Source organism: Aspergillus fijiensis, assembly GCF_003184825.1.
Source record: "Aspergillus fijiensis CBS 313.89 unplaced genomic scaffold BO72scaffold_23, whole genome shotgun sequence".
NCBI classification, from domain to species: domain Eukaryota; kingdom Fungi; phylum Ascomycota; class Eurotiomycetes; order Eurotiales; family Aspergillaceae; genus Aspergillus; species Aspergillus fijiensis.
The window spans coordinates 337,979-350,361 of NW_024468999.1; the positions used below are offsets into that span (position 1 = coordinate 337,979).

Here is a 12,383-nt window from a genome sequence, read left to right on the forward strand (position 1 = left end):
CCCCCCCCCCATCACAACTCCGCTCATTCCCACCCTCTCTCTTTGCTTGATATACACAACTGAAGTTTCTCAATATTTGTTCGATTAGTTCAAGATGTCAAGAAGATACGATTCCAGAGTATGCTTATCCCCCCCCCGATGATCAATTGTTCTTTCGGAAGCTTCCTAGCTGACCCGATGACGTTCTTCGACAGACAACCATCTTCTCCCCCGAAGGTCGCCTGTACCAGGTCGAGTATGCGTTAGAAGCCATCTCGCACGCCGGTACTGCACTGGGTATTCTGGCCAAGGATGGAATCGTCCTGGCCGCGGAGAAGAAAGTCACTAGCAAGCTGCTCGAGCAGGACACATCTGCCGAGAAGTTGTACACACTGAATGAGTATGCGGCCCTCATCCCACCGCCCTTGACTAGCCTAACATTTTGGGCAGCAACATGATCTGTGCTGTTGCTGGTATGACGGCAGACGCGAACATCCTGATCAACTACGCCCGACAAGCCGCTCAGCGGTACCTCCTTACCTACAACGAAGAGATCCCTTGCGAGCAACTGGTCCGCCGGTTGTGCGATCTGAAACAAGGATATACCCAACACGGTGGTCTTCGTCCCTTCGGTGTGTCATTCATCTATGCGGGCTACGACCCTCTTCGGCAGTTCCAGTTGTACCAGAGCAACCCCAGCGGTAACTACGGTGGTTGGAAAGCGACCAGCGTGGGCGCCAACAACGCAAGCGCCCAAAGCTTGCTCAAGCAAGACTACAAGGAGGACTGTGATCTGAAGGAGGCTTGCGCCATGGCGGTGAAGGTCTTGAGCAAGACGATGGACTCAACGAAGTTGAGCAGTGAGAAGAGTAAGTGGTTCCTTTCCGGATCGTACAGACTGTATCTCACCTGCATCACCTGCTAACATGCACATCATAAAAAGTCGAGTTCGCGACGGTGGGAAGAACGCCCGAAGGCAAGATCTACCACCATCTGTGGAGCGCCGATGAGATCAATGCTCTATTGAAAGAGCACGGATTGGCCAAGGTTGACGATGAGCCCGAGGCTGGTGAGATCAAATAAATGAGTGAATGACAGCTTTCTGCTTTTTGACCAAGATAATATCATTTCTTTCCATTGACCAAACGTTCTTGAGCTATACATCGTAGGCTTTGCACCGCTCATAAGCATGTAACTGGCTAGGAGAGACCTGCATCAAATCATGGCACACAGAACACTTCCCTGAAGCTGCACCTGAAGCGTAACTGACGTTGTCCACGGGTGACGTGGCAAGCGGCGATATCAAGCTGGCTTCCGGACAATTCATTGTACATTTGTCCTCGTGTATCTGAGGGACATCCGATCCGGTTCTTCATAGATCTCCGAAGCTGAATGGTCCACGTAGCTGAGGAAGACCTCATTGACATTGGGCGCCTGAACAAACGAAGGGCTTCCCTGAGCCCAGGGTGCCACATTCCTATATAAATATGACGCCCCGAAATCAGACCATATCTTTTTCTCGTACCCACTCTTATAGAAAGTGTGGGCGAAATGGCATCCCGCAGCATTTCATGTCGAATGTTGGCTGTATCTTGGCCCTGGTGCAGCACATTCAATCGATCCATTATGACCCGAATACGCGAAGCAGAACCATGTCCGGATTATATACCTCATATTATCACAGCGGAGCTTGGTGCAAGGAGCTAACTTTGACGGACCTAATGATGTCGTGGTGCTGGATTCATCCACCATCGGTGCTGGCAATTGACACAACCTCTGGGAAGAGGACGCCTCTAACCGAAAGAGGAGGGCCATCACGTGGCGACTGCCGAAACGCGGGGTTTGGTCTATATCCATCATGGATCCATCCATTGTTCCAGCTCCATATCTCCAAGCCCATCGTTCGTTCGCAACTCTCACTGCTCTCTTTCATGAAAATGCCAGGGCAGCTACATCGCTTTATAGGGTGATTCTTCACAGAAGGGACATCTTATGCTGTAATTGACTACATTGATGCCCTCTTCACCGAACAATTGCTGTGGTGAAACGCTCTTCTGGCTTTGACGAGCCGCTCATCAACATCGGCGCTTACGGTGTGGAACTTCCACCGAGGGATAGCGCCTGGGAATGCCAAATATTTCAACATTGAAACAACTTTATTGGACCTGATCCTCTTGCTCAGGGCTTTTTGCTCAGACCGAAAACTATCCGCCAACCATTGTGAGGCTGCGGCCTGAAAGATGAGTTTGAGATGAACAATGGTCGAGTTCACGCAACGTGACACATCGACAGTGAAACCCAGGGGCTAACCACCAAAGATACAAACAAGAAGAATGATCGAAGCATAACCAATGAGGGAATCTGAAATTTGAAGAAAAGAAACAGCATCTGACTCGCGACATTCTCGCTCAATTTTCCCACCGCAGATCATCAAGGTCCTCCTATGACAGTGCTCGCTGCTTTTCTTGCTTCTCTCGCTCCAGCTGGAAAATTTCTCTTTCGAGCTCCTTGATCAAAGCCTGACTTCGTTCCATGGAAGCTACGAGGGTGCCTCCCTCGCGCTTCCATCGAGTCAATCTTTCCACCTCGGCGTTTCGCCGCCGCACCTTGGTATCAATCTTATCGCACAGGCGGCATTTCACCTTCTCGTTGAAGGTCTCATTCACGAGTCTCATGCCGCATGTCTCGCCCGTACGATATTCGTAATTGCAACGGTGAGCGAAGCTGGTCCAACTCCAGTCACCGCATGAAAACTTCCTCTGGTTGTAGAAGCACATACCTAATTCTCATTGTCAGCTAATGTTTTCCTAGGGTCTGGATGAAACTCACTGTCCGTTGCTGCAGCTTGCGGTTTCAAGTGTCTAGCTTGTGTTTTATTGGTCCGCTCAAAGATCCTGCCGCCGTGCAGAGATTTGATAGGCTAAGCTTGCACAAGACTCTTGAAGGTTGAAGGTTGCCCTGGAATTGAAACACCTTTAATCGACAGCGAAGTCTTATTTCGAATGGTTTCCTTGAAGAAGCAGAGTGTGAAACGGTTATTGATTCAGAATTCGAGAAGTGGACGGCCTCCGTGGCCCTATTTATGTTTCGTCAAAAGCGTTCATGTTACAAGACGGCCAATTATCGTCCCATGCCCATCAATTGTCGATCGAATTCAGCTCAGCATCCGATGGCTTGTCGACTACGGCGTTCTATCATCACACCCACACCTCCCCATTCAGTGATTTCGCGGTTGGCTATGCTGGAATTTCCTTGACTGTGGAGACACGAAAAACCCACCCCCTTCCTGTTCGGGGCAACTGTAATCACCGGGTGATTCACAAATGCATACATCCTGCTGTCGTGTTCTCTCATCCAGCCCGTGTTGAAAATCCCTCATTCGCCATGATTGATCTCTTTTTGGCCTTTGTCCTGTTAGCTCGGATTGTTGTTGCAGCCTGAGATGCTCCGTTGATCGTCCCCGCTTCGTCTATGGCTTTCCGCTGCGTACGAACCGGAATTCAAGAATCAACCAGACCATCCGCTTGCTGAATCAAAGCTCCTGCATGAGGCAGTCGTTTTTACTTTTGTGCCAGCTGTCATGCTGTCCGTCTTACATCGAAGGTCTTTTCCTTCCCGTTGAACGGCAACCTAACATTTCGGCATGGAGGGGATAGAAAACTACGGGTGCCGTTTGAAACGTCAATGTGATCAATGCCCCGACCACCTAGTCTGGTTTGTTACATGCTCTCCCATCCATGACTTTGTAACTATCTGCTTACGACCAATTAGTTCAATCGCAAGTGATCCTGGTGGCATACATTCTGCAACGGAGTCATGCCGAGAAAGAAGCCGGATTCTAGATTGAATCCGCTTCTGGGTGCATTTTTCTTTTTCGAACCTCTAGCAAGCTGCCAGCCTGCCCAATAGGCCAGGGTTTCGTTGTCTGGCTGCAACACTAATAAGTTGCTTTTTCCAATTTGTTGGACACTGATCGATCTTTTGCAGATGAGCTAACCCTCGTGCCTGTGACCGTCTCGTATACTCCGCAGGCTTCCGTCTGGTCATCACTTACCAAGGAAATTCTCTTCGCTCCATCCATGGTGGCGAAAGACGCGTCACTGGAAGGCCTCGATTGGCACCTGGTTTGTCCTTGGACATGATCCTATAGAGTGAACATGACTTGCATTTGCATGACGAGCTCAGGTCTCTATGAGGGACCGATTCTCTTCAGCTGATCTCCCACATCTGCAGAGGAATAATCCCGCATGTGCCCCCGCTCAGGTGCAGGGTTTATCTTCAGTTACTTGCTTTGCTCCGCTGAAAACGATAGGATATCATTTGTGCTCATCGGCCATGGCAGATACCGACTGTGGTACGGTGCACCTACAGTTGAATCCATGCAGCTGCATTAGAGCTCGGAGACTCACTGACGTGGCACCCTTCGTCTGGCTCAATTGCTCGAGATTCAAGTCTGTTGTGCTGATGGAGGACTGTTCTCAACTGGAAACTGATCAGTGCAATGTTAGAAGGGCTCTGAGGCTGTCAATTTCGCTTTGACTTGCCTCCGACTCCGCGAATAGGGGTTCGATTCTCCCACATCTCCGCTTGTCCGGACATCCTAGAAGATGATTGCGTGAAAGGCTCTTACTTGTCTGCCTGTAGTATTGAGCATCGAATCATCGGCTGGTGCGCTCTGGCGTCCGGTACACTGGGTGGACGAGCATAGATCCATGGACTGATTGCCGTTGCCAACTCAGCAGCTGCCGGATTTGGCTGACCACCGCCATGATGAAATTACATCGATAACACACCGTGCATTGAGTTCAGACTTTTCCTCCCACCGGATACCAGAGCGCGATTTGCCACCCATCTGCCTCTTCTCGCAGGCTGTCTTACTTCGGATGTTTCTAATCCAGCCTCGCCTGTGGCGATTGCACATTAGAAACAAGGATTCGGGGCCTACGGATTTGAAAAGATGGCCTTGCTAGGCCGGCCGATCCCCTTTCAGTACCCCAAAATCTATGGGGTGATTTTCTGGCCGCAACAGCTCGAGAAATGCCTGCTGCATACTACGATGACTTTTACATATACTTCTGACGACGTTGAAATTGGATTTTGAGACCCACCCACGCGCACCACTATGCTGGGTTCCTTCGATCCCGTGATTGTAACGTGACCGGCTTCTTCTGCGCTTCTGCGCGTACCTTTTTCTCTTGCAGTCAACAAATGGAACCTGCGAAACAGGCATTGGGGGGATTAAGGTGAGAACGCACTCTTTGCTGTTCCGAGCGCACGAGCCGAGATTGGTCCATTTTCGAAAGGCTATTAAATAGCGTCAGCGCTTCATATCCAATGAAGTTCACCAGCTGACAGGCTGCTCGGGAAGTGCATGCAAGCTAAGAAGACCCCTGTCGCGATATCTGGAGCCCATGAGAAACACGCATTAAGAAAGCTAGTATGGATGACTTCCGGGTCCTCGCATCTGCAAGTTGGCACCTGAAGTTGTTTTCCTGCGGGTGTTGGGCTTGGGCTACGAAAAGTGCGTCCTGCATAGTCTAGACCCCTGCTCCTGGCATAAACCTTGCCCTCCTCTCGAGGTCGAACAGCGAATAAAGGATGTCTGGGTCATTCTACGATTGCACTTTCCTCTTCGAGTCAAGACATTCGCAAGTCACAGCATGATCGATAGACCCGGCCCTAGAATGCATAGTGCTTCAGTCCAATTGTGGACCAGCTGGGCATTTAGTCGGTTCTCATTCTACGCAAGGCTTGCGCGAAGGTGTCGGTCCCAGCGGAGAAAACCGCATCGAAGGTGATATCAAACTCTGGTACCGAAATGCACGAGGACTGTGCCCATCCCACTTTAACAGTCGGCCGAGGATCATTTCAGGTATGTGATAATTGACGTGGCATGTCGGGCAGGCTTTGTGGACGGGCCTAGAGAAAACATTTCTACCATCCGGCAGATATGTTTCTTTCTTAGCGGCTACCCTCAGAGTGCTATGCCAGTCTCTCGGCGTACTCTATTCGAGCGGGCTTTTAGTATAACAGCAAGCAGTAGATATTATTTTTGCGTAGTCCTCGTGTACGTCAATTCGGTATTGTCAGTTACAAGCGAGTCGTAAAGCTGCCGCGAATTGGGCCGAATGCACTTGATATCATTTGCAAATGATCATTCAATGGATAGTACTGTTCTCAAGTAAGTACCCAAGTAAAATCGGATGATCAATTCCTGGGTTGAACACAATAGACATGCATTGCTTGCGATGGCACAATGCTCGGCATATTCACGTCACGTGGTAGCCATGTCTTCTGCAGTGCCGATGACGTCAACATGATGGGTGCGAGCGGCGGGCATTCCACCTTCCATTTCCCTTTCTCCCTCCCCAGATCGTTCTTGTTCTTCCATCATACATTGTCAATCCCGTCTACTACTGCTGAAGTCCTCATTCATCTGTAAGTTTCTCCAATTTCTCTAAGATACGAGCCGCATTGACTAAACGACTAAGACAGCCATACCTCGCGCTTCCAGTACTATAAAACCATACATACTACATCGTTCGACATACCTCAATTGCCCCATTACTCCTCTCCCAAGTCCTGCAGGCAAACCAAACAACCATCAAGCATTATCAACCATGTTCAAACAAATCACATCCATCAGCCGGAGCGCTCTCCGCCAGAGCAGCAGCATCCACCATCTTCGGCAAACCCCCGCCGCCGCCGCAACCGCAACCGTGAACCAGAAGACGCAACGGCCCTTCCACTCTATCCCCGCGCTTCGCACGTCTCAAGGCCAGCGCGAAGAGATGGAGTCCGGCGACCGAAACGTGCTGGACCCACAGCCCTCCGAGTTCTCCAAGACCGGCACCGACCAGGAAGTCTCGCAGCACGATGCGGCCTTCGACCCCTCCAAGACCTCGCCGGAGAGCCAGATCGAGGCGACGCAGGAGGAGACCAACCAGAGCGGCAAAGTGAGTAACCCGTTGAACGTCAGCGGCGCGAACAAGGGCGTCAGCGAGGGGCGGGATCCCACGGAGGGGGCCCCGGAACGGAATGCGGATCGGGAGGCGTCGAGCAAGCGGGGCCAGACGAAGAAGGGGAAGGAGGTGAACGATTGGAATAAGAAGTATTGATACGGAATGGATTTCTGTGATACATACGTACTTTGTTTAATAGAAGCCTGATATCATTTGCCAATGATCGCATCGTTCTACTTTTTAAGGCAGTATGTGATAACGATAGTCGTATTAAGAGATATATGGTTGACTTCAGACTCCTATCCCAGTCCAGTCCAGTCCGTCAATCACAATTTCGGTTCCCGTAAAAATACACAAACTAGTAATACACCAACTCCGGAAAGCCAACTAGTGCAGTGCTATCAAGCCGTTCAAAGATTGTTTCCGTCCTTCTACTCCTTACCCAACTGAAGGATCTCGCTGCCATGCAGCATCCAGACCTTCTCACTACCGGCAGGGACATTGCCCTCCAGCGCCTTCAACCCGGCATTGACCGCGGCCCGGCCGATGACATCGGCATCCTGCGCCCATCCGTCCTTCAGGCTGGAGTGGACCTTGCCCAGGAGACCCGCGAACCCACGCACCACCGCCTCCGCGGGGCGACTCTCCTCGCGCTGCCCGTCGATCAGCCCGGGCCGCAGGATGACGGTCCGCTCGAAGCCCAGCGCCTTGACATCCTCCTCGATCTCGCCCTTCATCCGCGGGTAGGCGAAGAACGAGCCCTTGTCGGCGCCCGACGAGGAGATCAGCACGTACACCTTGACGCCGGCGTCGCGCGCCGCGCGCGCCGTCTCGACGTTTAGACCGTGCTCGATCTTGTACTGGTTGTCGAACCCGCCGGCGGCGGCGCGGGTGGTGCCGAAGGCGGAGATGTAGATGCTGGGGGTCGGGGTCAGCGACGCGAGCTGTTCGGCCCACTTGGAGGTGTCGTCGGAGACGAAGGTGGTGAGCTTCTCCTGCGGCGCGGCCGTGGCAGGTTGCGGCGTGCGGCGGGAGATTGTGTCCACGCGGGCGATAGAGGGGTTTTTGAGCAGGCTGGTGAGAATGCAGCTCCCCTGGGAAGATTTGTGGTTAGTATATTCTTGAGTAGAGTCTTTCTCGGAACCTCCCATATACATCGCGATAGTCTTGAGCAGGGATGTAATCAAGGGAGAACATCACGGGCCTTGGCGTGAGCCTAAAAAGAGCTTGTTTGCTCAGGACGTACCACCATGCCAGTAGAACCGAGTAGAGCGACGTTAGCCATTATGCTGATTGTATGTAGTGAAGTACGGATGTGATCAGTGGACAGATATAGTAGGTTGGGGGATTCAATCTCCTGCAGTGCGGCTTGAAAGGAAATGCGCGGATGACGTTTATTGGGGAGATCAGCGGGTCCATTACAAACCTACTCAGCACAAACTCACAGTTCGTGCCTCAGGCAGAAGGACCGACCCTTCACGTGCTCACTGCCCAGGCCCCCATGGTTCCTTGCATTAGTAATGCGGGGAAGTCGGCCGAAAGCGGAGATATTCTGCCCTCAGATCCCGCCTCCGACCCTCCAATTTTTTATCGATAAGAAATTGCGTGATTGCCACTAGCCGGATAAGGCATGATCCCCTGGGCTTTTCTATACGGCGGCGACGGGCTTTTTATCCCCCTCCCCCTCATTGCCCTCGTCTTTCCTCCACTTATTCTCTCTTTCTCTCTCTCTCTCTTGTCTTCACCCTAAGTGTTATCGGTTGTGTGACACCGGTATCCAGGCAAGATTTCCTCACAATGGGTGCTTCTTCCCCAGCCTTGTCTGCCCTCAGCGGCCCTACCTATGTGACCGCCCAGACCCTCATTCAGCAGGTCGCATACCTCCTCAGTGATAAGATCTTCTCTTACTCTCCTGAGTCATTCGATCTGGATGCTGCTCTCCGCCAGTGGGCTTCCAGCCAGGAGACCAATGCCAATGGCGAATCCCCCGAGATCAAGGCTATGGAGACTCGCCAGGGTGCCGGTAACATCGCTCTCGGTTACATCTTCTCTCAAGACTTCGACCTGAAGAAGCGCCACGTCCCTCAGGGTATCGTTGCCTCTTCGGCTACCCTCCCCTACATGCGTGCGGCTTTGGAGCAACTCTCGCTGCTCTACTCTGTGGCTAGCCCTGTTGCTGCCCATGTTGCTGCTGTCGACTATGCCGCCGAAGACGGCCTGGTCTCCGACTATGCCACTGCCCTCGCCCTCGCCGAGGAGCTTGGACTGGGCCTGGTTTCCAGTGCCTCTGCCCACGAATCGCAGCACATGGCCCTCCTGACCACTCTGCTCGCCTCTGTCCTGCCTTCCGTTCACATCTATGATGGTGTGCGCGTTGGCCGGGAGCACACTCGTGTCATCGACATCCTCGATCAAGCCGGCCTTGCTCGCACGTACGAATCTGTCCGTAAGACTCTGGAGGATTCCCGCAGCCGCCACCTCGACAACCAGGGCAAGCTTCTGGAGCTTCTTCAGTCTTTGAACGGTGAGCTCGGAACCGATTACGGTCTCTTCGAGTACCATGGCCATGCCGAACCCGTTTCTGTTCTGGTTGCCTTTGGTACCGTCGAGGCATCCCTCACTGCCCAGATCGCCCGCTCTCTCGCCAAGGACGGTGTTCGTGTGGGTGTGGTAAATGTCCGTGTCTACCGTCCCTTCGTGGAAGAAGAGTTCCTGCGCGTGCTGCCCAAGTCTGTCAAGACTGTCGGTGTTCTGGGACAAGTTGCCAACGAGCAGGCCGTCCAAGAACAGGGCGTTCGTTCCGCCCTCTATGAGGACGTTCTTGCTGCCCTTACTTTTGCTACCGACCGTGAGCAGGCCCCGACCACCGTGGACATCAAGTACCCCCGCTCTCAGCGTTGGGATTTGATCAACACCGCCGCCGCTTTCCAGCTTATTCACGAGAAGCCTATCGTCCAGGCCGGCGCCGAGACTGAGCCCCTCCAGCTTTTGGACCCGTCTGCTGTCCAGGAATACTCTTTCTGGGACACTGACAACTCCGTTGGCGGTGATATCGCAACTGTTCTCTCCCAGGCTTTGGCTGCCGACTCCGCCAGCAATGTCACTACCAGCAAGGCTCATGACAACCTGATTCAAGGAGGAATTGTCCGCGTCGATATCCGCAAGAGTTCCAAGATTCTGGATGCTCCTTACTCCGTCACTGCCGCCGACACCACCTTCGTCGGAGACCTCAAGCTTTTGGGAGACATTGATGTTGTCGCTTCTGTCAAGGCTGGTGGCAACATCATTGTCAACGCCCCTGGCGTGAAGGACGATGAGCTGGAAAAGAAGCTGCCTGTGGCCTTCAGACAGTCCATCGCCGAGCGCGGAATCTCCCTCTACTTCGTTGACCCCTCCGCTGCCGGAGAGTCTGTCCCCGAGTCTTCTGTCATTCAGGTCGCCTTTTTGCGTGTGGCTCTGCCCACCCAAGAGTCGGTTGGCATCAAGAAGCTGGCCTCGATTGTGGGCAATGCTGATGCTTTGGAGAGTGTCAGCAAGGACCTCGAGAAGGTTCTTCGCCAGATCGAAGTCCCTGAGTCTTGGAAGACCCCTGAGGAGGGAGCCCAGATTCCTCAGTTGCCCAAGGACATCTCCCCCAACAGCTTTGTTGCCTTCGACAAGGAAGAGAGTGAGCCTGCCTCCTACCTCAAGGACTGGGAGGCCGCCGCCAAGGGCTTGGCTTTCAAGGAGGCCTATGATACTAAGACTGCTCTCCGTCCTGACCTTGCTACCAAGACCTTCACGGTTCATGTCAAGGAGAACAGACGCTTGACCCCTGTCACCTATGATCGTAACATCTTCCACATTGAGTTCGACCTTGGCGACTCTGGACTCAAGTACGACATCGGCGAGGCACTGGGTGTCCACGCTGAGAACGACGCCAACGAGGTTCTCGAGTTCATCAAATTCTATGGCCTCAACGCCGATGACATTGTCGAAGTGCCCAGCCGTGAGGACCCCGCGGTTCTGGAGAACCGCACTGTTTACCAGGCGCTGGTTCAGAACATCGACATCTTCGGTCGCCCTCCCAAGCGCTTCTACGAAGCCCTTGCCGAGTTCGCCGATGACGAGAAGGAGAAGACCGATCTCCGCACCCTCGGTGGCCCCGAAGGTGCCGTGGAGTTCAAGCGCCGTGCTGAGGTCGACACTGTCAGCTTCGCTGACATCCTTCTGGAATACCCCTCTGCCCACCCTGACTTCCACGACCTGATCCGCATCGTCGGCCCCATGAAGCGCCGTGAGTACTCCATCGCCTCGTGCCAGAAGGTCACCCCAACCACCGTGGCTCTCATGATCGTCGCCGTTACCTGGACCGATCCCCGCGGCCGTGACCGCTTCGGCCAGGCGACACGTTACCTGAGCCGCCTGCAACCGGGCACCCCCATTACCGTCAGCGTCAAGTCCAGCGTGATGAAGCTGCCTCCCAAGTCCACCCAGCCTTTGATCATGGCTGGTCTGGGAACCGGTCTGGCGCCCTTCCGTGCCTTTGTCCAGCACCGGGCCCTCGAGAAGGCCCAGGGCAAGGAGATTGGCGCTGTCCTGCTGTACATGGGTTCTCGTCACCAGCGCGAGGAGTACTGCTACGGCGAGGAGTGGGAGGCCTACCAGGAGGCCGGGGTCATCACCGTCCTCGGCCGCGCCTTCTCCCGTGACCAACCCGAGAAGATCTACATCCAGGACCGCATGCGCCAGACGCTGCCCGAGATCGTCCAGGCTTACATCCGCGAGGAGGGTGCATTCTACCTCTGCGGCCCCACCTGGCCCGTGCCCGACGTCACCGCCGTCCTCGAGGAAGCCATCGCCATCGAGGCCAAGGCCCAGGGCAAGAAGGTCGAGCCCCACAAGGAGATCGAGAAGCTCAAGGACGAGGAGAGATACGTCCTGGAGGTGTACTAGAGTTGACGATGGGATGTTCGTTGGTTGGAGGAGGTTGATGAAATGGATGAAACGCTTTCTGTATATTCTGAAAAGCACGAGGGTCGGCACCGCTGCAGGTGAGCTGGCCTTCCTGTTTGAGTTTAGCGCTGTTTCGCATCTAGAACATCCGACAGGATTTCACTTGGATAGACTTTTCAAATCATTCAGTTCAGTGTTCAATCATGTTCAGTCGAGTAGAGTCGAATTGCCATAACCCACCAAAACATGCTAGTGATGGTCTTGCCTTAGATCCAGGCAATGGCGTGTACAGTACGTGGCAGACCCATATGCTTCAGTAACAAGCCAATTGCACTCGAATTAAGATCCTCTACAAGCCCGACATATAATCACTCACTACGGTTTGCGTAGCCCGCTACGGAAGCCGAGTTAGCGATCCAGCATTTGGCGCCGCAAGTGACGGTCTTAGGCGCTTCCACTGCGGTGCCCGCCCTTTGGCCACGCCTGGCTTTCTCCTGCTGCTCGAGA

The 12,383-nt window shown here is 53.5% G+C and overlaps 5 protein-coding genes across 5 annotated transcripts; 3 read left to right on the plus strand and 2 right to left on the minus strand.

Moving 5' to 3' along the window:
* On the plus strand, window positions 1–1,125 carry pre9 (proteasome core particle subunit alpha 3). The gene is made up of 4 exons (XM_040944699.1): window positions 1–118; window positions 195–379; window positions 430–848; window positions 923–1,125. The coding sequence occupies exons 1-4, from the start codon at window positions 95–97 to the stop codon at window positions 1,060–1,062; spliced, it is 768 nt and encodes a 255-aa protein (XP_040801318.1). The 5' UTR covers window positions 1–94; the 3' UTR covers window positions 1,063–1,125.
* A 1,018-nt stretch (window positions 1,126–2,143) lies between these two features.
* Window positions 2,144–3,017, minus strand: BO72DRAFT_429035 (uncharacterized protein). Its single transcript, XM_040943062.1, has 2 exons — window positions 2,807–3,017; window positions 2,144–2,758 (listed from the first exon to the last, which is right to left on the minus strand). The coding sequence occupies exon 2, from the start codon at window positions 2,754–2,756 to the stop codon at window positions 2,421–2,423; it is 336 nt and encodes a 111-aa protein (XP_040801319.1). The 5' UTR covers window positions 2,757–2,758; window positions 2,807–3,017; the 3' UTR covers window positions 2,144–2,420.
* A 3,392-nt stretch (window positions 3,018–6,409) lies between these two features.
* Window positions 6,410–7,097, plus strand: BO72DRAFT_429038 (uncharacterized protein; the record flags this gene model as incomplete). Its single annotated transcript, XM_040943063.1, has 2 exons — window positions 6,410–6,417; window positions 6,475–7,097. The coding sequence occupies exon 2, from the start codon at window positions 6,600–6,602 to the stop codon at window positions 7,095–7,097; it is 498 nt and encodes a 165-aa protein (XP_040801320.1). The 5' UTR covers window positions 6,410–6,417; window positions 6,475–6,599.
* Window positions 7,098–7,205: 108 nt separating this feature from the next.
* On the minus strand, window positions 7,206–8,354 carry BO72DRAFT_448063 (uncharacterized protein). The gene is made up of 2 exons (XM_040944700.1): window positions 8,188–8,354; window positions 7,206–8,035 (listed from the first exon to the last, which is right to left on the minus strand). The coding sequence occupies exons 1-2, from the start codon at window positions 8,224–8,226 to the stop codon at window positions 7,373–7,375; spliced, it is 702 nt and encodes a 233-aa protein (XP_040801321.1). The 5' UTR covers window positions 8,227–8,354; the 3' UTR covers window positions 7,206–7,372.
* A 279-nt stretch (window positions 8,355–8,633) lies between these two features.
* On the plus strand, window positions 8,634–12,173 carry BO72DRAFT_448064 (sulfite reductase subunit alpha). The gene has a single exon (XM_040944701.1). It carries the CDS (start codon window positions 8,739–8,741, stop codon window positions 11,874–11,876), a length of 3,138 nt encoding a protein of 1,045 aa, XP_040801322.1. The 5' UTR covers window positions 8,634–8,738; the 3' UTR covers window positions 11,877–12,173.
* The last annotated feature ends 210 nt before the right edge of the window (window positions 12,174–12,383 follow it).

Excerpts from the sequence above, each read along its gene's own strand:
- pre9 (XM_040944699.1), top strand. The coding sequence starts at position 95 with ATGTCAAGAAGATACGATTCCAGA. Across the intron at positions 380-429 it reads AAGTTGTACACACTGAATGA|CAACATGATCTGTGCTGTTG; the intron begins GTATGCGGCCCT and ends CATTTTGGGCAG. Across the intron at positions 849-922 it reads GAAGTTGAGCAGTGAGAAGA|TCGAGTTCGCGACGGTGGGA; the intron begins GTAAGTGGTTCC and ends CATCATAAAAAG.
- BO72DRAFT_429035 (XM_040943062.1), bottom strand. The coding sequence starts at position 2,756 with ATGTGCTTCTACAACCAGAGGAAGTTTTCATGCGGTGACTGGAGTTGG.
- BO72DRAFT_448064 (XM_040944701.1), top strand. The coding sequence starts at position 8,739 with ATGGGTGCTTCTTCCCCAGCCTTGTCTGCCCTCAGCGGCCCTACCTAT.
- BO72DRAFT_448063 (XM_040944700.1), bottom strand. The coding sequence starts at position 8,226 with ATGGCTAACGTCGCTCTACTCGGTTCTACTGGCATGGTG. Across the intron at positions 8,036-8,187 it reads TCGGTTCTACTGGCATGGTG|GGGAGCTGCATTCTCACCAG; the intron begins GTACGTCCTGAG and ends AAATCTTCCCAG.